The 24,214-nt window shown below is 38.6% G+C and overlaps 1 protein-coding gene across 3 annotated transcripts; it reads right to left on the bottom strand.

Moving 5' to 3' along the window:
* Positions 1-1,363: 1,363 nt before the first annotated feature.
* Positions 1,364-23,916, bottom strand: map4k2 (mitogen-activated protein kinase kinase kinase kinase 2). 3 transcript variants are annotated; one of them, XM_079604735.1, is made up of 32 exons: positions 23,553-23,916; positions 20,407-20,464; positions 19,868-19,958; positions 19,474-19,538; positions 19,137-19,192; positions 18,996-19,043; positions 18,394-18,436; positions 18,214-18,286; positions 12,285-12,416; positions 12,131-12,193; positions 11,947-12,028; positions 10,476-10,583; positions 9,976-10,054; positions 9,045-9,103; positions 8,917-8,963; positions 8,785-8,823; positions 8,191-8,224; positions 7,938-8,097; positions 7,688-7,857; positions 6,845-6,886; positions 6,133-6,217; positions 5,927-6,006; positions 5,767-5,827; positions 4,505-4,628; positions 4,367-4,425; positions 4,106-4,209; positions 2,775-2,946; positions 2,581-2,649; positions 2,410-2,496; positions 2,240-2,310; positions 2,057-2,112; positions 1,364-1,940 (listed from the first exon to the last, which is right to left on the bottom strand). In XM_079604735.1, the coding sequence occupies exons 1-32, from the start codon at positions 23,643-23,645 to the stop codon at positions 1,853-1,855; spliced, it is 2,598 nt and encodes an 865-aa protein (XP_079460861.1). In that variant the 5' UTR covers positions 23,646-23,916; the 3' UTR covers positions 1,364-1,852. The 3 variants fall into 3 exon arrangements, with proteins under 3 accessions (XP_079460861.1, XP_079460862.1, XP_079460863.1); XM_079604736.1 differs by having other exon boundaries at positions 20,403-20,464; positions 23,553-23,603; XM_079604737.1 differs by lacking the exon at positions 6,845-6,886.
* Positions 23,917-24,214: the final 298 nt, after the last annotated feature.

The following is a 24,214-nucleotide window of genomic DNA, read 5'->3' on the forward strand; positions in this document are numbered from 1 at the left end:
GTGGTTTTCTTGTTTTTCTAAAGATGGCTATCAGAAACGACCACCAACCACATCAGCGCCATATATAGCCATCATAGAGAAACAGGTCACAGCAGACACACATCCTGTGTGCACATGTGAGTAAAAGTGCAAGCGCGATTCTTAAATCAGAGGTACGACTGCCTGAAGTGTTTCACGACCACAGTGTTAATTCATCGGAAAAGTACGAATGCAGGAGTCGATCATTGCATATTCAAGTGTGCATGAGTGGGTGTTTGAGGCAACCACATATTACACATGGGACTGTGGAAAAACTGTAACCTTTTGAAAAAGAAATAAAAAAGAAATAGATCACTAGATGAGACTATAGAAATTAGGTAATATTTTCTTCTTAACTTTACATTATGTCATTATACACAAGAGCACACTTATGTGATATCTTTTCAACTATTTTGGAGAGTTGTTTATATATAATAACATTAACGTAATATTATAAAATTATCTACACACACACAAATTATGCCAACTTCTTGGTTATTTAAAATGAATGAATTGATTGTCCTGTAGTTATGTTCTGTAAAATTAATAAAATCTCAAATAAACTCAACCAAAAGAGTACATAAAAAAACTATGAATAAAGTTTAATCAAATAACAAATGTAAAAAATATTAAAATATTTTCACAGACCCTCCTCCTGATAATTATTAAAAAATGTGTCTTTATGCTATTAAATAATTGTTTTAATTTTTTAAGCTTTAGCTCCCTCTTGAGGATGGATCTAGCTAATAATACATACAATAACCAACAATACAGAGCATTAAAGGCATAGTTCACCCAAAAATGTTAATTCTGTCATCATTTACTCACCCTCGTGTCGTTCCAAACCCGTAAGACTTCCGTTCATCTTCTGAACACAAATGAAGATCTTTTTTATCAAATCTGAGAGCTTTCTGTCCCTCCATTGACAGCTACGCAACTACCACTTTTTAAAAAGTTCATAGAGCGTAAAACTAATCCATACGAATTGAGCAGTTTAGTACACATTTTCTAGAGAGACTCAATCACTTTATATGACGAAGTCTAAATGAAATCTGTTCATAATATATTATAAATCAATCATGTCTCTTCAGAAATATAACCCGCTCAATTCATATGGATTAGTTTTACGATCTCTTTATGAACTTTTTAAAGTGTCAAAATGGTAGTTGCGTAGCTGTCCGATTTCATCAAAAAGTTCTTCATTTGAGTTTTGAAGATGAACGAAAGTCTTACGGGTTTGGAACAACATCAGGGCGAGTTATTACTGACAACTGCTCCATGACCTCATTTTTAGTAGAGATAATTCAAGTAACCGATGAGTTTGTATAGGTTTCCAGGACTGTGTGGGGAAAAAAGCTGAACTTTAATTCATCTTTCCAAGTTAAAGGGTTAGTTCAACCAAAAATATATATATTTTTTAAATCTACTTACTTTACTACTTTATTAAAAGTAAAAAGGGGTTAACACATTTGAATTAAAATGTCAAAATAGCATTAAATGGTACAGACCAAACAATACTCGTCTGGTACAGTTTGGTTTCACTTTATCAGTTTATTAGTAGTTATCACAATAAACATGATCACATGATCTTTTTAATTTAAATACAGTTGTTTAATCCAGGTAATTTCAGAGTTCATGGACAACAATGACAAACACACATGGACAAACAAAGGCAAAGGCATATCTTCACAATCTGTACCAGTGAGATCGACTGAAGGGCCGCATTGCAACACACACAAGGCAGGTGCACAGTCCTTAAAGTCTCTGTATTACCATGCATTTTGACATCTTTTTGGGTTGCATGTTATTTACAGGTTCTGTCCACCGGCTTTCCTCAGTAGCTGCTCTCGTGACCGGTCAAAATGTATAAGTTGTTAGTGGCCGAAGGGTTTTCCGTCGGAGTGCTTTGTAAAACGATGTCTCTGTAAACCAAGATTTGAGAAAAATATGTAAGCAAAGGCATCCACAGGAACAAAATCAGATGTTCTTTCAAGTTAAAAGGAAAAAACTATGAGAGGACGTGGAAGAGAGTCAATACCTGTGCGTGCCTAAAACTTTGAACACTCGGCTTTCGTCTGTGATTTCCTGTGTTATCTAAGATGACACATGATGATGGCTTTAAATTCTCTGACTATCTTTAGTCCATAGTGAGTGTATCAACTATTAAAATTTGCAAATTGTGATGATTTGTATTGATGCACAACACATCATAACACTTTACCTCGCAGTTGTGCAGACTCCGTCCTTTAAGTCCATGTTTCCAGAAAGCTAAAACACTTTCTTCTAAACAAACTGTTGAAAAATAACACATTAAAACATACGCTATTTGTTCACAATGAAATTTGACAATATTATAAACAAATGGCATATTTTCATATGTCAGGTTTGTACCTAAAGTCTCGATAGAGAAGTCAAAATCCAGATCGGATACTAACTCCTTGCTGGGAACACCCTGCATATTGACAATCTTCACTGTTTCTAAAAGATGACAGCGATATTTAATGTACAATACAAGTATCAGTGTATGCTTTAATAGTTTATTCACATATAAATCATACATACTTTCCAGTGCAATTAAAACTGTGTCTCTGTCCAACTGTGTCACTTGTACAGCTTTTATTGTATCACTGTCTAAGGAAAGACACAAAGATCACACTTGTCAACACACACAAAAAAACATAGGCCAGTACAAAATATGCATGTTTTTTCATATTTTCGTTGCTGATTTCATGCAAGACCAGCAGTCACTCACTAACCTGGCTGAGGGGTTGGCATGCCATTCAGTTGGATAATGTCAAACTTTAGCTGGCACTCATTTTGCTGTTCGGGGCTTTCCTGGACGCCCACACAGAGCTGAGGAAGCTCATCTGACATTAACACCAGCAGCTCAAAGATGGGCAATGTGTCTGGCAGGGGCACGGTAATGTGCTTCAATGAGAAAAACAAAAATGAGAAGAAAGGAGAATGCAGTGAGAGAATGACTATCAGAAGTTGCACAAGATGTTACATGTTTATTTCATATTGTTTTACTATATCATAACTGTAAATTCAACTTCAACATAACCAAGTTAATGTTAAATTGTATATGCAAGTAAATCTATTAAAACCCTGAAATACAAAATGCAACTGTTTATTAAACCTTTAAACAATCTAAACAAAATAAAGTTTTTTTGTTGAGTATTTTATTTATCAGTTTTTTATGGCTGATATATGATATAGCGAGAGTATACGGAGCTAATTCTCAAATAGAAAAAAAACACCTCAGTTTAATTAGAGGCCCAAACTGACCAAAAATATGCAATTTTGATGCAGATTGTTAATTAAAGTGAGATTTAATTATGATAGCTTGTAAAATAAATCAATGAGATCTTTATAACAATATAGCAGATAACTTGCATAATCACATTGTCACTATATCTCTCAATAATGATATCTGAATGCTTAGTTTTATCTGTAGTTTTAATTAGAGGCAAAACATGTAAAGCAATGCAATACAATGATGACTGAGAGATAAAGGTTTTTTTACGATTCTCTGACTTCAATACAGAACAAAGCTATTAAGACATAATCATAATAATTATTATTATTATTAGAAAAGGATAATTGATGTATTAGATGTATGATTGATTTTCTGATGCAAGTATTGTTTTGTATGTATCCCCCTGTTGTTATTGCAATAAAAAAGGAGATATACAAATAAAAGTTCCTCAAAAATATGTGTCGTATTTGATACTCACATTTTACCATATTTTTCGAAAAATTATGTCAGAAATGACAAAAAAGTTTAATCAGTTCAGTGCTCATCTTGAACTATTACTAATCATTTATAAAGTATTCTAACATAAAAATCAGTAAAGACTCCACAGCAAAAAAAAGGCAAGTACCAGGACCTGAAGGTGGACAGTTTTAGATGTATACTAAAAAGGGCTTTTACTTGCTAAAATATAAACTATTCATCAGAAGACAGAAGGCATGTGGAATTTTGTGTACAACTGGTTTTGCAAAGTTTTGGTGATGTTGATAATTTAGAGGCCTTATATATCAGTGTATCAAATGTGATACAGCTTGGCAGGGTTAAGATTATTACCTTCAGGTGCATGAACTTCTGCAGCGGTTCATACCACAACAGCAGGACGAGTCCAGAGGGAACGGCAGCGCATAAGAACGTGCTGTCTGTGTATGGGTTACGAGCTAAGGAAGAAAAATCAAGAAGTGCATTTGAGATTCATGACCTGTCCTCGTCATCATTAAGGTTTTTCCCCATCTCAGCCAATTACAGGAGGTCAGCAAATACAGGTGATATAATGAACAAATATTGATCCAGTGTGAGGCAGAAAATGGCTCTCACCCACACTGCACTTTCGACAGCCCTTAGTGTCTGGGATCTTCACTGACACGGCGAACTTCCTGTGAAAAGATTATTTTGAGTTCCAAATAAACAACATATAAGCGGAATCATTAAACTAAAGTCTTCGGTTTATGTGACCTGTGGATGATCCGTTCTGTGAACCGGTTGGTGCCGAGGGACAAGTGACCCTGTTTCCTCTGCAAGTGCCCTCGCTGCTCGAACAGAGCCGTCAGGCGATGAGAGTAGAGTTGAGAGGACTTACCTAACAATAGAATAGAATAGAATAGAATAGAATAGAATAGAATAGAATAGAATACGGAGGTGTACAGTAGTTTTTCTCAATTTCATGTAACTATACACTTAAACCACAAATAAACTTAAAAAAAAAAAAATTATATCAAAATGTTGTCTTCAGTCTTTAGTCGATTGGATGTTTAATGTCATTGATTTCAGTGCTAGATGACCAGTAACATGAGTTACGTAATCAGATTTGACTTTTTTCAAGTAACTTTCGTTTGAGCTGCGCCCTCTACTGTACAGGCGTGAATTTGCATTTCCTTCAGCCAGAGGTTTAATCTTTGCACTTATGGGGCCCTATTTAACGATCTAAGCGCACGGCGCACAAGTGCAGTTAGGGCGTGTCCGAATCCACTTTTGCTAGTTTAACGACGGGAAAAATGGTCATGCGCGCCAGGCGCATGGTCTAAAAGGGTTGTCCCTATTCTCTTAAATGAGTAACGGATGTGTTTTGGACGTAACGTGCAATAAACCAATCAGAGTCTCATTTACTATTACCTTTAAAAGCCAGTTGCGCTCGCACCATGGCGGATTCGCTATTTACACGGCGGAATTTGCCAGCGGAAAAACTGAACGCTTCTCTAGCGAGAAAACGGATCTGCTCGTGCGCGAGGTTAAAGCAAACCATCTATGGGACAAAGTGTACGGGTCGTTTTGGACCCGCCTATAGGCACATATTACTAACGCTCTCTTTTAATAACAAAAAATAATTGCGCCATTGATTTTAGACCAGGTTTCAGTTGGTCAATGGTTCAGTTGCCACGAAATAGCAACGTGCCAACAATGCGCCTGAACACAAAAGTAACGTAACACATTACTTTCCTTAAAAAGTAACTCAATTAGTTACTTTTTGGGGGAGTAAGGCGATGTTATGACGCATTACTTTTAAAGTAAAATAGATAATGGCAATATGGTTTTAAGATATTTGGCTAAAAAAAAATAGTGACTAAGCAAGTGAAAATTCTTTCATATATATGAAATATATGACATTTTAGAAACGCAATATGAACACAGTTTGTAATTTCTAATACTGGATGGCTGTTACTGGTATCACATCACAACTTCAGAAACATCTACCATGTAATTATAAAAATGATACGTACCAGAAATGGACATCAGGACATTGTTCATGACATAAAGCCACGTACATCTCTGTGGAAGCAACTGCAGTGGAAATCAGGAGGTAAAAACATATCAACCATTACAAATTAGATGTTTCTTTTTGAGTCAAACACTAAATCGTGGTGTTGTCATACACAGTACCTTTTCTAAGGTGTCTTCATGCAGCTCGTTCAAGTTAAGGATGTAGACACCCTCCTCCGCTCCCAGAATTAAATACTGATCTATGGGAAATGATTGAGAAACACAATAATAATCTGATTCTATATTACCGACAATGAAAAGCTTTTCAACCTATATTTAAATGAGATTGTATTTTCATTTAAGTAGTAGGATAGACAGATATGTACCTCTGGTTTTGGGCAAAACCCATGTCTCTGCACAGTGGATTTTCAGTGGACATCCATTAAAGACTTTGCTAAAACAGGCCCCCATCTATGCAACATGAAGTGTTACAGTTTTTCGTAAATACATCAGACTTTTTCTTTAAGATACATTCTTAGGTTCAGACATATGTGACCCTGAACCACAAAACCAGTCCTATGTGTAATTTTTTTGAAATTGAGATGTATACATCATCTGAAAGCTGAATAAATAAGCTTTCCATTGATGTATGGTTTGTTATGTATGATATGACAATATTTGGCCAAGATACAACTATTTGAACGTGAATCTGAGGGTGCAAAAATTTTTTAATTATTAAGAAAATCGCCTTAAAAGGTTTCCATTTCTGTTGGCGATTGTGCTGCATCCACTCACAAAAATAAAATTTTGGTAGAAAATTTACAAAATATCTTCATGGATCATGATCTTTACTTAATATCCTAATGATTTTAACCATAAAAGAAAAATCCATACAGTGTTTTCGTTGGCTATTGCCACAAATATATCCGTGCGACTCATGACTGGGTTTGTGGTCCAGGGTCACATATAGATACCAGCCCTAGAAGTGCATTAATGACAAAACTAGTCATTAATTATGTATTATTATGTGTTTTGTCACACTGAAATTTAGCAATAGCCAGGTTTAACACATTTAAAAGATTAGGTGGTTAAACTTACATAGACTTGGGGAGTGGGAGGAAGTCCGTGAGAATCGGCTCTCTATGAATTAAAGGTTAAAATAACAGGGAACAGCTTCTGAATGATCACTTTTAGTCTGTCAGTAATACTTTTAGTGACTCAACGAAAAATTAAAACATACGCAATGTGTTTTTGAGCTTTGCATGCAGAAACATCTACACAACACACTAATGTGCTAGATCTGATGCATTAACATCCAAATATTTAATATATTCATGTTTCAACCATCACGTTAATAAAAATAACTACTTAATAGTGGTTGACCAATGTAGGTCCAATGACTAATTCAATGTTGATATATTTAGAGCTATTAAATATGTAATACTACAATATAATACAGAGGGCCAGATTTAACAAACAGGGCAAATGTGTGTGTGGCTACAATCTAATAAAAGCGCCAATGGGAGAGGAAAGTTCTGCAGGTGATCTACTAAGAATGTGAAAATTAAATCGTTGAAGACATGTTAAGACATATTTTAATACTCTTTGCCTATAAATTTAGCAGACTGGCAGGGAATGTCCTACAAATGCATATGCAAAATATCTGTGTCTACTCTACGCCTTTTCATTGCACATTTCTCACTGCGTGTCTTTAGTAAAACCTGACAGCAGTTTTTTTATGCCGAAAGCATTTGCATTGGTGCAAGCTGTTAGTAAATATGGCCCTAGTTGAGATAAAAGACAACTAGGTCTTTTATCATGTCCGACATTGTGATTGATAAATGATAAATAAAGAAATTAATGTAGCTGAGACGTATTAAAATATAAGCACACATTAGTGTAAGTCTGTTATTTGTAACATTCCAACATTTTGTAACTCACAGAGTCCTCTGTTTTCTTCCTCATGGTGCTCCACTCCGGTGAGAGAGCCGTGTCTCTGCTGAGAGTCCTGGTAAGAGTCCTCTGTTGTTCCTGTGTATCTTTACTGTCAGGAACACAAGGGTCACTGCACCACTGCCGCACATCTTGACTAGCTGAACACCTCAACAGCACTGGCAAAGCACAAAGAGAGAAATCTTTTAAAACTGAGGGCGAATTTATCCAAGTATCTTGTATGTGCGGATGGTAATACCTGGTTTTGGACTTAATACAGTCTCAGGGCATAGAGTAGCACTAGGTCGAAGCGTAAGGTCCTTGTCCTCCAGATCAGAGTCTAAAGAGCTCATGGGAGGAAGTGATGTCGTAGCGGAGACGGGCGGTGGGCTGAACAGTCCACTTTTCCTCTTGCTCCACTGTGCAACATCAGAAACCATTTACATCTTTACATCAATGTTCATAGAATTATAAATTAATCATTGACACATGCAGTTTCTCAAATTCCATACCTCAAAAGACGAGAGTCTTTTTACTGTCAAACTCCTGAAAGAGAAAGATCTTTGTCACATACATACATATATACACACACACAGTGCAAATTATGCATGTCAGCTCCAATTTAAAATAGTGAATGTTGAAAAAAACATGTACTAACATAATAGAAACCAAAGAGAAATAAAACTAAAACTAAGGTAACACTTTACAATATGGTTTCATTTATTTTTCTTAGTTAATGTTGATCTCAACATTTACTAATACATTTTTTAAGATCAAAAGTTGGATCTGTTAACATTAGTTAATGCACTTTGAAGTGACCTGAACATTTATATGAACTAACATTAACAGAGGTTAATACATGCTGCGATAATATGCTTATTGTTAGCTCATCTTAGTTAATGCATTAACAAATGTTAACAAATGAGACTTAATTGTAAAGTGTTACCCAAATGATATCAACTGTTATTAAAGGGGAAAACAGAAAACATTATACTTATACTATACACATGATATCTAGTAACAAAAATCGAATAATCAATTCATGAAAATAGTGTATTTTTATTTGCGACTCCACAAGATGGCGCCAGAACATAAGCGTGTCTCACCTCTGCTGTAACTCTTCCTCTACACTTTGCAAGAGACCCCTGCAGCAATGAATACAGTTCAAATGAAAGGTTATACAAATTGTGTAAAACCATAATGCAATTATAAGTTAGTTTCAATCACTCAACACTTACGGTGACTCTGGTTCATCTCCAGATATGCTCCAATCATCACATGATCCCTAAGATAAACACACTTCATTATGACACAGAATACTCTATGAAGTGTGTGGTTTGTGTCTATGTGAGAACAATAAACTGACCAGGTCAGGATAGGGTTCAGTCTCTTTCCTCCTGGGAGGGGTAAACTTCACCTGGTCAACTGAAACAACCAAACATTACTCACTTAAATACATAATTTGCATATTTTTACTACCTTTCAAAAGTTTCGAAAGGAGTCTCTTATGCTCACGAAGGCTTGGCGTTTCCATCCAGCATTTTTTTTATCAGAAAATGTGCATAAAAATAGGTCTGTCTGTCTGGTTTGTCTGCCTGTGAATGCTGTAATCTTACAGTCAAGATGTGTAACAATGGATTCTCAGTAATCATGGCATCGACTTGCCAAACGATAACACACACACACACACACACGCATCGCACTCTCCGCTTCGTCTTGAATGTGACCGCTGGATGCAGTTCACGCGAGTGAGTGTGTGAGGGGGATGGAGAAGGACATGCCATAGACGTGTGCTAAACAGTACCAGCTCTATGAGTTGTGTGCCTATTGACATCACTGAAGCTATGCTCAATAGCAGCCTTGTTAAAGCAGCTACACATCCATACATTCAACTTTCTAATCATGCACACGCTGCAACGAACACAGACACGCCACTGACTGTGGAGAGGCAGTGAACTTCAGAAAATGAAGTGATAAAAACGTGACAATCATAAAGCACATTAAACGAAAGAAAAATAGAAATAAGTTCAATAAGTTCATTACTCCATTTCTACAGACAATGAATGATGATAGATAGATAGATAGATAGATAGATAGATAGATAGATAGATAGATAGATAGATAGATAGATAGATAGATAGATAGATAGATAGATAGATAGATAGATAGATAGATAGATAGATAGATAGATAGATAGATAGATAGATAGATAGATAGATACACTAGGAATAGAATCTATAGATATTACAAATAATATAAAAAATGTATGGTAACTGAATTGTGTGTTTATAACTTACACTGTTCTTCAGACAAACTCCTCTCCACTGGCATATGTTTCCCTTTAGACTGGATTTTATCCGGAGCTGTGTCATTTGCCTTTAACACACACACAAACACACACAAATATTGCTGCTACAAATATTTGTACACTTTGACAAACTAAACTCTGACATGCATTTTTGAAAAAGAAAAAACACTTCTTAAATTAGGGCAAAGTTTCCCAATACTCCTGTATCATGTGCTTCTCTTTATGTTCATTATTTATCCTTTATTTATCTTATCCAAGAAAAAATACATAGAATTTTAAGTAAGGCTTAAAAGCTCAAGAAGGCTTTTTAAGAATAAAATCTGTCGTGCTTAATGATTTATGATGAAATTAAATCAACTGCCATAAACAAACTTTCAGAACGATTCTGTGTTCATGTCATGTCAGAATTACCATAGGCCTAATTATGCATAAGCAGCATAAGAAGTTTAATATAAAAATGATTAATTTCTGAGCCAGAGGACACCTCACCTCTTCATTCTCCTCAGGACTGGAGGCACGGTGGAGGTCTGGGTTATTTGCCATGTCCAGTAGCTCAATCATCAATTTTCTGGTCAGTAACTGTGTTGCAAACGGGTGCTGGGGAGAGAGAAAGCGACAATAATCAACTTTTCTAGAATTAGGATTCTATTCTTTTCTTTTCTAGATTAGGATTTTTCTTGAATGGTCAAAACCGATCAATATTTTATCATAGTTTATATTCTTAGATCTGTTATATCTAAGCTCTGCTCAATATTAATTTCAACTGGATTAATAAAAAGTAATGACTAAAATCATTTCAATTATAAATATTGATGTTATATAAATGGTGATATCATAATATTTCAATATTTTATATTAAAATATTAACGGCTTAATAATATTTATTTTTCAAATCTGGGGTTGCTTATTTTATGACCAGTTGTCTTTCTAGTGATATCTAACATTGCAAGAATCCTAAAAAAATGTATATATCACGGTTTACACAGAAATATTACCTGCAGCAACACTGATTTCAACACTGACAATAATAAGAATAGCTACTGTCTGTCAACATGAAGGAATGAGGTATTTCCCCCACAATTTGAACTATGCATTGCGTTGTATTGTGTTGTAGGCTCAAAGGAAATGGCCGTAAACTTAACAGAAAATGTGCTGTTAGTTCCTTTTCTTTTTTCTTTTTTTTACTGTTTATTTTTGTTTAAGTGTGTGACACTGAAGACTGGAGTAATGATGCTGAAAATCAGCTTTGCCATCAAAGGAATAAATTACATGTTAAAATATCCTAAAATAGAAAACAGTTATTTTAAATTGTAATAATATTTCCTAATATTACTATTTTTACTGTATTTTGATCAAATAAATGTAGTCCTGGTGAGCATAAGAGACTTCAAAATCATTAAAGCCTTGAAAGCTTCAACCCGTCTTCTGATCACATGAGGAAAGTTGTTATATGTGACCCTGGACAATAAAACCAGTCACATGGGTCAATTTTTAGATTGTTTTTTAAATTGAGATTTATACACCACCTGAAAGCTGAATAAATAGGCTTTCCATTGATGTATGGTTTGCTATGATAGGACAATATTAGGCCGAGATACACCTATTTGAAAATCTGGAATCTGAGAGTGCAAAAAATAATCGAAACATTGAGAAAATCGCCTTTAAAGTTGTCCATTTATGTTCGTGATTGTGCTGCATTCACTCACAAAAATAAATGTTTTATATAATTACGGTAGGAAATTTACAAAATATCTTCATGGAACATGATCTTTACTTAATATCCTAATGATTTTTGGCATAAAAGAAAAATCGATAATTTTGACCCATACAGTGTTTTCGTTGGCTATTGCCACAAATATACCTGTGAGACTTATGACTGGTTTTGTGATCCAGGTTCACATATGTACATGATATTCAGAAGCAACGCAAACACAAACATTAACTTTGATTATTCTGTCACCTGGAGAAGAGTTTCTGCTGTCGGCCTCTTGCGAGGACTTTTGATCAAACACATCTTCACAAAGCTATGAAAACCTGCAGACCTGCGAAGACAAGGACACAAAACCTCTCACAAACCGTGTCAGCTGCTCACAGTAAACATCGCACTTTTATACTTCTCTTTCTGCGATGTTTTTGAATCTCACCATTTGCTCTTGTCTTTTAGTTTGGGAGGCTGGAAGCTGCTCTTAGACATCAACATCAGAGCTCTGCAACAGAAAAAAGAAATCCTCTCAACAATGCGTCACGTTTCCAGTGTATTTTCTGTTCTGGTCAATGATTTAGATGCGTCATTCTGACCGCATGGGATGAAGGTCAAACATAGGTGGCTGTAGCTCTGCCAGCTCTATGCCAGTGATGCCCACTGCCCAGATATCACACAGATGGTTATATCCACCCTTCTTTTCCACGGCAGCCACCTCAGGGGCCATCCTGACAAAATAAAGAAACTTTTCCATTAGATACATCATATCCTGCAGTCTGACTGAATTTCAGCGTAATGTACAGAGTACTATCTATCTATCTATCTATCTATCTATCTATATATCTATATATCTATATATCTATCTATCTATCTATCTATCTATCTATCTACTGTATCTATCTACTGTATCTATCTATCTATCTATCTATCTACTGTATCTATCTATCTATCTATCTATCTATCTATCTATCTATCTATCTATCTACTGTATCTATCTATCTATCTATCTATCTATCTATCTATCTATCTATCTATCTATCTATCTACTGTATCTATCTATCTATCTATCTATCTATCTATCTATCTATCTATCTATCTATATATCTATCTATCTATCTATCTATCTATCTATCTATCTATCTATCTATCTATCTATCTACTGTATCTATCTATCTATCTATCTATCTATCTATCTATCTATCTATCTACTGTATCTATCTATCTATCTATCTATCTATCTATCTATCTATCTATCTATCTATCTATCTATCTATCTATCTATCTATCTATCTATCTATCTACTGTATCTATCTATCTATCCGACCGGACATCGTGCTCTGGTCCCAGGCAACAAGACAGATGGCCCTAATAGAGCTGACAGTACCCTGGGAGGAAAGGATCGAGGAGGCACACGAACGCAAGCTAGGGAAGTATCAGTCCCTCATCTCTGAGAGCCAGCAGAGGGGTTGGAGAGCCTGGAATCTACCGGTGGAGGTGGGTTGCAGGGGGTTCCCGGGACAGTCACTTTGGAGAGCATTGGGGACGCTTGGGGTTAGAGGGGCAACCCGCAAGAACCTGGTGAACAATACAGCAAAGCAGGCAGAGACAGCATCCAGATGGCTGTGGTTGAAGAGGAGCGAGCGGTGGCTAAACCAGGCTGGCAGAGAGGGTGGGGGTCAGAGCTGAGTGGTAAAGTCCTGAATGACCGAGGGAGCAGTTCCAGGACGCTGGATCTGCTGTCAAGCCCCATTGAGGTGTCGTGGGCTAGTTGACGAAACACCGGTGAAGTGGGGTGCCCACTTGAAAACCCAGTGAAGTCAACAAGTCTGAACCATGCGGCTCTGCCCTCAGTTGAAGACGTCTGAGGGGAGCGACTTCTATGCTAGCCACCCACATAAGGAGCAGGACGTAACTCCCGCCAAGTGTGGTGGCTGCGATATACCCTATCGTTTAAAGACATTCCACATCTGGTGACCCAGTGACCACTAGGAAAGACTAGTTGGCAACCACGGAAGAGTGGTGACAGCGGGGAGAGACTGCTGGCATCTGGGGAAGACCAGAAACGGGGTGCCAAGGCTTGGCAAGCCAAAGCACTTCCTCCGTGAGGAGGAACCCAACTCAAGACGCTATGGAAAAGTTTATTGTAAGATACCCCCAAGGTCGTGCGAGAGCGGGGGAGGATGAGCGACCTACAGGACAGACAACTGATATGACCACGGATGACGATCAAAGGACAACGATTCAGAACAACGGAACAACTAGAGTCTGTAGGTGTGGAAAAGTCTGCAAAGGCGATAGGGGTTTGAAGATACACCAGAGTAGGATGGGCTGTTTACGACACAGTTGTGTGCAACGCACAGGGCAACCTGATGAGACGGAGGAGAGGCAGGGTCAGGTGTCCGACCATAGCACCCAGAATCTCCAGGCACACAATGAAGGAGTCAGCATTCCCTCAAATACTAACAATGTATCAGACGACAAGCAACATCAAGAGAGGCAAGCCAGCCAGGAAACAGGTCAGCGAGTTCGGGCCATTGAGGGAGAGGAAAAGAGGAAAAAGCTAGTGCTGTGGCCAGCAGCAGCAGCCAGGAAAGACTGGGAGTCTTTTGATAGGGAGATAGACCAAGTCCTGGAGTCTGTCCTCGCAGGTGACATTGGCAGGAAGATAAAGGCATTGTCCACTATCATCTGGAACATGGGAGTAGAGCGCTTTGGGACGGAGCAGAGACAGACGAAAGGCCCGCAGCAGGCTGGAGAGAACAGGCGCGCAAGGGAAATTGCAGAACTCAGAGGCGATTTGAGAAGATTGAGAAAGGTTTTTCGGCAGGCTCCTGAAGACGAAAAACCTGCCCTTAAAGAGATGCGAGATAATATTAGGGAGCGCATAAAGACCTTGCGCCGAGCGGAGTGCCAGCGAAGGGATAGAAGGAGGCGGGAAAAGGAGAGGGTCAAGTTCACAAAAAACCCCTTCAAGTACCTGTCAGGGCTCCTTGGAGTAAAAAGATCAGGAGTGCTAAAGGCCCCGAAGGAGGAGGTAGAAGAGCACCTCCGTAAAGTGCACAGTGACCCAAGGCGAGAGGAGGAACTCGACCTGGAAGGAAAGCTGTGCAGCCCAGAGGAGCCGACCATCTCCTTTGATGACGGAGAGCCCAGATGGCAGGAAGTCAACGACTTCATCCGAAAGGCAAGGGGAAGATCTGCACCGGGTCCGAATGGAATTCCGTATAGAGTTTACAAGAACTGTGAGAGGCTGAGGAGACGTCTTTGGAGGCTACTTAAGGTAGTGTGGAGGAAGAACCATCTACCAGACAGTTTTCTTATTGCCGAGGGCTGCTTCATCCCCAAGCAGGAGGACTCTTCCAGCTTGAAAGACTTCCGCACAATCTCGCTGTTGAATGTAGAGGGGAAGGTGTTCTTCGGAATCTTGGCGAAGAGGCTGACCCAGTTCTTGATTAACAACAAGTACATTGACACCTCTGTACAGAAAGGTGGAGTACCAGGAGTCCCAGGTTGCATCGAACACAACAGTGTCATCTCTAAGATCATCGAGGATGCAAAGAGGAACCAGGGAGATCTAGCAGTCCTGTGGCTTGACCTAACGAATGCTTATGGCACAGTGCCGCACAAGTTGGTCGACCACACACTCAGAGCCTATCACGTCCCCCAGAAGGTACGGCTGCTCCTCTGGAACTACTTCGGGAACTTCAAGATGCGCTTCTCCTCCGGTGACTTCACTACCAACTGGCAGAGATTGGAGGTCGGAATCGTGACCGGATGTACCATCTCTGTGATTCTGTTCGCAGCAGCGATGAACCTCCTTGTCAAGTCAGCGGAGAAGCCAAGACGGGGAGCTGTGCTGTCAAGTGGAGTCCAACAGGTCCCAGTCAGGGCCTTTATGGATGACTTGACAATAACAGCGAGATCAGTCCCGGAGGGCAGATGGATCTTGGAAGATTTGGTAGAGCTCACTACAGCAGCTAGGATGGAGTTCAAACCATCAAAATCGAGAAGCTTGGTACTGAAGCGGGGCCGTGTGCAGGACCGCTTCCGTTTTAAGATCGGTGAAGATACCATCCCAACAGTCACAGAGAAGCCAGTAAAGAGCTTAGGGAGGTGGTACAGAGCCGACCTTACTGACAAAGCAAGTGTGAAGGAGATGTTCAACCAAGCAGAAGAATGGCTGAAAGCCCTGGAGAGGAGTGGCCTGCCCGGCAAGTACAAGGTTTGGGGCTACCAACACGGCATCCTTCCAAGGCTCCTGTGGCCATTGCTTGTGTATGAGGTCCCCTTGACAACAGTGGAGGCTTTGGAAAGGAAAATTAACAACTTGCTTAGGAGGTGGCTGTCTGTCCCCAAAAGCTTTTGCTCTATAGGGCTCTACAGCTCAGGGAGCAAATTGCAATTGCCAATTACATCAGTCGTGGAGGAATTTAAGACAGCCAAAGTTCGGTTGGCCATGATGTTGCGCGACAGTAATGATCAGGCTGTGCGACAGGCCAACATCGTAGTGAAGACGGGACGGAAGTGGAAGGCCAGTGGAGCTCTGAGGGAAGCGGAGGAACGCTTACAGCATGCAGACATCATGGGCACGGTGACCCAGGGGAGGCTGGGCCTGGGAGTCATCACCCGAGCAAGCTGGAAGGAGGCAAGGGCAAAGGACAGAAAAGGGATGGTGCAGAAGGAGATCCGGGCTGTGGAGGAAGAGAGTAGACAAGCCAGGGCAGTAGCCATGAAACAGCAAGGCAGCTGGACCCGGTGGGAAAGTGTCAGAGGAAGATCCCTCAGTTGGAAGGACATCTGGAATATGGAGGGGCACCGAATAAAGTTCCTCCTTAGCTCCGTGTATGATGTCCTGCCAACACCAACAAACCTACATAGATGGAGACTGACAGAGGATCCTTTCTGTGCACTGTGCAAGAGGCCGGCAAACCTGGAGCACATTCTGTCATCCTGTCGGGCAGGTCTGACTGAAGGGAGGTTCAGGTGGCGCCATGATCAGGTGCTGGCACAACTGGCCGATGGGCTAGAGAAGGAGAGGAAGCGGAAAAGAACCAAGGCCCAAGATAAAGGCCCCCGCTTCATTAGCTTCCTCAGGCCTGGGGAGAAGGCAGGCAAGGAGGACAGATGTTTAGGGATCCTTGGTACGGCAGAGGACTGGGAGATGAGAGTTGACCTCGGAAGGCAACTCAAGTTTCCAGAGGAGATTGCCGTAACCAGCCTCCGACCGGACATCGTGCTCTGGTCCCAGGCAACAAGACAGATGGCCCTAATAGAGCTGACAGTACCCTGGGAGGAAAGGATCGAGGAGGCACACGAACGCAAGCTAGGGAAGTATCAGTCCCTCATCTCTGAGAGCCAGCAGAGGGGTTGGAGAGCCTGGAATCTACCGGTGGAGGTGGGTTGCAGGGGGTTCCCGGGACAGTCACTTTGGAGAGCATTGGGGACGCTTGGGGTTAGAGGGGCAACCCGCAAGAACCTGGTGAACAATACAGCAAAGCAGGCAGAGACAGCATCCAGATGGCTGTGGTTGAAGAGGAGCGAGCGGTGGCTAAACCAGGCTGGCAGAGAGGGTGGGGGTCAGAGCTGAGTGGTAAAGTCCTGAATGACCGAGGGAGCAGTTCCAGGACGCTGGATCTGCTGTCAAGCCCCATTGAGGTGTCGTGGGCTAGTTGACGAAACACCGGTGAAGTGGGGTGCCCACTTGAAAACCCAGTGAAGTCAACAAGTCTGAACCATGCGGCTCTGCCCTCAGTTGAAGACGTCTGAGGGGAGCGACTTCTATGCTAGCCACCCACATAAGGAGCAGGACGTAACTCCCGCCAAGTGTGGTGGCTGCGATATACCCTATCGTTTAAAGACATCTATCTACTGTATCTATCTATCTATCTATCTATCAACCAAATTTAATTAAATTTAATCAAAAATATTATTACAATTTAAAATAACTTCTCTTTTTTAATATATTTAAAAATGTAATTTATTCAGTCACATGATCCTTCAGAAATATGCTGATTTGTTATTGTTATTATAGTCAATGTTGAAAACAGCTTAATATATTTGTGAAAACCAGGATACTTTTTTTTCAGGATTCTTTGTTGAGTAGAATTTTTTTTCTTTCAATAGAGCATTATAAATGTCTATACTGTTACCCAAACTCTTAAACGGCAGTGTAGATATTCTGTATCTACAGTAGAATTTTTGAAGTAAAGAGATCCATTTAAAGGTATAGTTCACTCAAAAAATCTGTCACACACCCTGGAATCCATTTCCCAAAACCTAAGATGATCATAAAGATCATTGGTGTGTATATATATAGACATACAATGCTTTTGGTTAACACATCCCTGGTCAGTACATTATTCAACATTTCTCCTTTTTTCCTTTTCTCCTTGTCCATGGACGAAATAAACTAATACAGGTTGAAAAGACATAAGGGTTAATAAATTATACATTTTGGGGTAAACTATTCCTAATAGTTAATGTTAATTGCTTTAAAACTGCAGGATCTCTGCTAGGACCGCTCACCAGTACGGAGTTCCTATGAAGGACTTCCTCTTGGCAACAGAGGCACTGATCTCAGCCGCAACCCCAAAATCAGCTACAGACAGAGAGAGAGAGAGAGAAAAGAAAGAGAAAGAGACTGATAAAATCATCTAAAATGTGCACTGTGTACTGAAGGGTTTAATAACACATAAAATCACTCACCCAATTTGACATCTCCTCGATCAGTAAGAAGAATGTTAGCTCCCTAAATCAGAAGAGAGATTCATATTTTTATTTAACTATTTTGAACATAAAATCCCCATACACACTGCTATTGCCAATATGCATACTGTTCAAAAGTTTGAGGTCAGTAAGATTTTTTTTGTACAGAAATTAGTACTTTTATTCAGCAAGGATACATTATTTTAATCTAAAGAGACTGTAAATACTAAATTCAAACTTCCTATTCATCAAAGAATCCTGGAAAAAAATGTATCACAGTTTCCACAAAAATATTAAGCATTTATAACATTGTCAACATTGATAATAATAATAGGACATTTTTCTTGAGCAGCAAATCAGCATATTAGAATGATTTCTGAAGGTTCATGTGACACTGAGTAATCATTCTGAAAATGCAGCTTTGCCATCATAGGAATAAATAACATTTTAAATATATATATATATTACTGTAATGTTATTGATCCAATAAATGCAGCCTTGGTAAGCATAAGAGATTTATATAAAAAACAAGAAAATAAATCTTACTGACCCTAAACCTCTGAACAGTGGTGTACATTGTGTCATAGAAAAGCCTCATTCACCTTAATGTCTCTGTGTATTTTGCCTGTCTCATGGAGATGATTCAACCCCTGAGAAAGACAAGAACAGACGTCTTCTCAAACCGAAGGGATGTGTCATTGAGAAAGATTGAACGATCTTTTTAAATAATTAATGAACCTTACCTGGAGTGTTTCCCTGCAGATGTAAGCAATCTGTTTTTCCTTTAAAGGTCCTGTTACTGCAGAGAGCATATTACATAACTCTCACTTAACTGACAGGGCAGTGGTTAAAGGCGCAGTAATAATAATAAATGTTCCCCCTCATTATAAATATCTTAAATGCTTGCATAAAATACTAATGCCCAGTTTCACAGACAAGGTTTAATCCTAGTCCAGACTAAAATCTTTTCTAAGGCACGTTTATAAAAGCGACTTAAATGTCCTAATTGAACTAAGGCCTAGTCCCGGTTTATTCTAAGCCCCGTCTGTGAAACCAGGCCTAATTTTTCTCAGGGTATACCTTGGTAGATATCCTGCAACGATCCTCCGCCACAGTACTCCATGCAAATCCACAATTTAGTATTCCTGAAAAAACAAACAGTTCAGTGCACAGTCCTTGCACACAAAACATTTCCAGTTGACACATACGCACACACCCATAACTTACAGACATGACAAGAATCTCATAAACATAATGAAAGCTCGTGAGTAGGAATGCATGCATTTGAAATATAATTCAGGAATGCACGAGTCATCTACAAGCATGTGCTGACACGTGTCGGCAACTACTTACTAAACCTATTGGGTGATTTGTGCTTCGTGTCTGATTGTGTAACTCGTAAAACATGCAGTGGAATGCACCTTTCTGCCCTGACAACTACTGGAGAAATAGCAATGCGCAAACATTACTGTACCTGTGGTAAGTGCCATAATAGGCCACAATGTTCTTATGTTTGCATTCCTTCATCATTGTTATCTCTTGCTGGATGGAGGTGATGTCATCACCTGAAGAAGGAGAGAGAGAACGAGAGAAAGAGTGTGTACTGAACAAGAACTTGTCCATAAAACAAAATATTTCCAGTATTTTACTCCAGAATGCAGTGATTGACAAATCAGGAACAGATATTCTAGAGGGCAGTGTAAAAATAACTTATAAAATATTATCAATCATTACTACTTGAGCCCAGTCATTTTAAAATAGGTTTACTGGTGAGTGTCTTGACAGGGAGGCTTTTGAGAACTATAATTATGCGTAAATATAGCGCTCATTATAATATAAATACTTCATACACAAGGAATCGATCCAATAAAGCCTATAATTTTGAAGGATTTGTTAGAAGCAGCACAAGCCTCAATGTGGTCTGTATGTTCTCTACAGTACGCCGTTGATATACATGATCATTGTCTATGCAAACCTATCCAAATGTGTATAACTTTAAAACTACTCACACACCTGGATCCAGTTTAACAATTTTGATAGCAGCCATTTCTGAGCTCCTAATGTTTCTAGCCTGAAAGAAAATGCATAATAGTACATGATGAACAGGAAAGTCAGATTGTACTTTGTCTTTACACACAAATATTAATTTTAAAATCGATCATTTTGACTGTGAAATAAGAAGAGCCATTTCAACTGCTGTAAAACAGCCATTATATGTACATATGTATACAGACACATTTTATGTTAATTTGATATTAAGTCCATACACTTATGTTTATGAAAGTGATCTATTATTCTTACCAAGGCTGCATTTATTTGATCAAAATAAACAGAAAAGACAGTAATATTGTGAAATATTATTGCGATGTAAAATAACAGTTTTCAATTGTGATATATTTTAAAATGTAATTTATTCCTGTGATGTCAAAGCTGAATTTTCAGCATCATTACTCCAGTCTTCAGTGTCACACGATCCTTCAGAAATCATTAGAATATGTTGATTTGCAGCTCAAGAAATATTTCTTATTATTATCAATGTTGAAGTGAAAATTTGTGGAAAGAAACCATGATCCATTTTTTCAGGATTCTTTAATGAATATAAAGTTATGTAAAGAATAGTTTTTTTTTATCATTTGGAGACAATGTGCTATACTGATTGTATAGTTCAGGGCAGGTTTTAGGTTAAAAACGTATTCTAGCCATATTAAAATCACTGCAGTGTTTATATTATTATATCTTTTTGTTCTGGTTTTCAAATAAACATTTTACATTGTATGTGACTGAGCAAACGCAACACAGAGGTGAATAAATGTGACTTTAAGGCCATGTTTGGTGAAATGTTTTGGGATGCTGTAGAAAATCCAGGAACGGATCCAGCTCTCCTGGCAGGCATCTTAATGACAAATATCCTAGTGTCAGTGGCAGCCTGCTGTGTCCTTCACTGTAACCTTGTTCTGTAGCCATTGCCAAGACCTGATGTTCTTCGTATGATACTGAACCATCAGTTAATCACTCTTATGAGTGCAGTATCAGATTCTATCAAGTGACTATAAAAAACACTATCACCACTTGCCAAGATTCATCAAATTATTTTAGCTTTGGAATGAAATGGGGAAACTCATGCATATTAAATGTGTGTTATACATACAGAGTGGTTTATTAAGGTTTGCTATTGTGCTTTTTTTTACATTTTCAACTTTCTTTAGTCTGTGTTGTACTAAATAATTAAATTAATGTTGCTGTTTGAGTATGAAAAAGGTCTGTAAAGTTACAAAGTCACTCCGGAAAGGGAGTTATTCTCTCTATCAGTGCGGACTCCATTGTAGCCTTGAGCTTTCTTCCGGGAACGAACACGTCACAAAATTCCTCCTTTAAATAATTCCCACCCAGGGTTATGCAAAAAAAAAAAAAAAAAAAGGCCTGGGTTGAGTTGCACTGGGAGTGTTGAAACTTGTGGTTAAGGGGTGTGACATTTCTGAAACATGCTCAAAGAGGTTGACCAATCACAACACACTGATCCAGCCAACCAATCAGAGCACATTGTGCTTTTCAGAAGGAGGGACTTCAGAAAGGAACTAAACAGAGCGATACTGACAGCCTGGGAAGAGAGGTGCTGCAGCAAACGTGAAAAATAAAGTGTTTTTGAACATTCAAGAAGGCTACAGTAAATCTATTCTAGTAGACCCCAAAAACAAAATCAAGACTTTGAAAAAGGGCGTAATATTGTGCATATAAACCAGGAAAATGAACCTCCATTTTTGCTTTGGGCTATACTCATAAACATAACAAATCTGGCATTTCTGGACAAAACCTGGAACTTCACTGCTGCCTTCCTGTTGTTTTTCCTGGCATGCGATACGGCTTCCTGTCATGACTAAAGCGACAGTGCAAAATTCTCGTAATGGTTTAACTGTACAACATGAAATAACGCAGCCATAAACCAGAACAATGGCTCAGCTTCGGTATCTGCCCACACCTTGGCCAAAAATCCCCAAAGCCCAAAGCTTGTTATTTTTTATGTTGGCATAGTCAGACCTGACAAGTCCATCAAATGCAAAACAGACTGTTTTGTTCGATGGCAGCTGGGAATCCTAACCATGAAATATTTTTAGACCTTGAGAACTTTCTGACTCAAAGTCGAGAGAGTTGGGGGACACTAAAAGGATTCTTTGTGCATTGTGTGATGGGCATTGTAAGGGTTGTTGGCTCACCCACTGAATTATGATAAAGTGGACTGTGTTGGGGTCGGGATTGCAAGAGTGACACAATCTCCACATTACTCCAACAAACATATAGGCCTATAAAAGAGACAGAAAACACACGTTTGCACTTTACAGACTTCTTGGAGAATAATACCACACCTGCGTGAGTCTTGGTTTTAAGGTCAAGATTTGTAGCATTCCATAAATGTTGCGGTTGTGCTAGTAAGATCTCTTTTAAGCCGAGTCAAATATCTGAGCCGACCATATGCTATCACAAACTACTTTATATCGCATTTATTTTTGACCTATGCTTTTCTGTTTGGAAAGGGCTGTTTTGCATGTAGGATAATCATTGAAGATTGACTGACGTTATAACATATTTTGTTGAAAATAATGACGTAGATGCCCTAACAAAGACATTTAAACATATGCTGATAAAAATAAATAGTATGGGAACTAAGGTGCAACATTATGTATGTGTGCATCTGTTGTTTAATGTGTTGGATGTGAATACTATCACTTTAGAAAACTAAACAGTCCAGTCAGTCAAGTAATATCATGGCTTGGGTTCCTTGAAATATTCAGCATAAACAAGGAAATTAACAAGAAAAAAAAAAAAAAAAAAATCAAATGTCAATAACAGCAAGATTCCCCTTACAATGAGGACATCAGTTTGACATTTAACATGATGCTGAATAACCATGTTCCTAGTATTTCCATAGCACTATACCATAAAATATCTAAGTACATTGATACCATGTCGAAAGAATGGTAATGCAATCTGTCTGGTAGATTTGTGCTAGTAACCCAAAAGGCAAAGCGTTTGTGTTTTCACATCTTTACAGTGAAGCATGCATTAAAACGTAGACGTTAGATTAAAGCTTAAAACACTTCGTGCAATTTCCAAATGGTCACCGAGAAAAAAAAAACAGAAAAAAAAACCAGTTTCATTCTCACCTTAAAGACATCTCCATAGGTGCCGCTCCCGATCTGATGAATAACCTCATAATCATCCAAGGGATCCAAAAATGAAACTCCTATAGTATTCATGCCAGCAGATTTCTTTATGTTTCACTTAATCATGACAGCTGTCACACAGTTTGATGTGCAGTAAACTCATCTCATCCTGGTGCGCTTGTCATCAAAAGTGGTGAAAAATAATGTCTATGATAAAAATGTAGGCTATAGATTTAATTACGTAATGCAAAGCAAAGGCAAATATTAATGTTCACATCCAGTCTACCAGTAATCACTGACTTCGCCTTGTAATCTTTCTGCCTGTCCTTCTCACACTCAACGTAGAAATCCGTTCTTTGGAGTCGGATCTTTTAGATGAATCGATTCGAAAAGCCGGATTGAACAATTCTTTCACGAATTGGTCTGAATAGGTCCGAGCAGATCTATTTTTTTCTTCCGAAAATGTCCTATTTGCACCGATGCGATTATCAACACTAGCCTTTATAGCCTACGGTTTAGTTTGAATAAATAGGCTTTGTATTTTAATCGTGCAAAAAAACATTTTCAATAAAATAAGATGTAAATGGATGTTAGTAGGCTAATTGTGTAATGCAAATATAGCTTCTACTTTTATGATTTGATCAACTGAACCATGGCAGTAA

Source organism: Phoxinus phoxinus (genome assembly GCF_949152265.1).
Source record: "Phoxinus phoxinus genome assembly, chromosome: 2".
NCBI classification, from domain to species: Eukaryota; Metazoa; Chordata; class Actinopteri; order Cypriniformes; family Leuciscidae; genus Phoxinus; species Phoxinus phoxinus.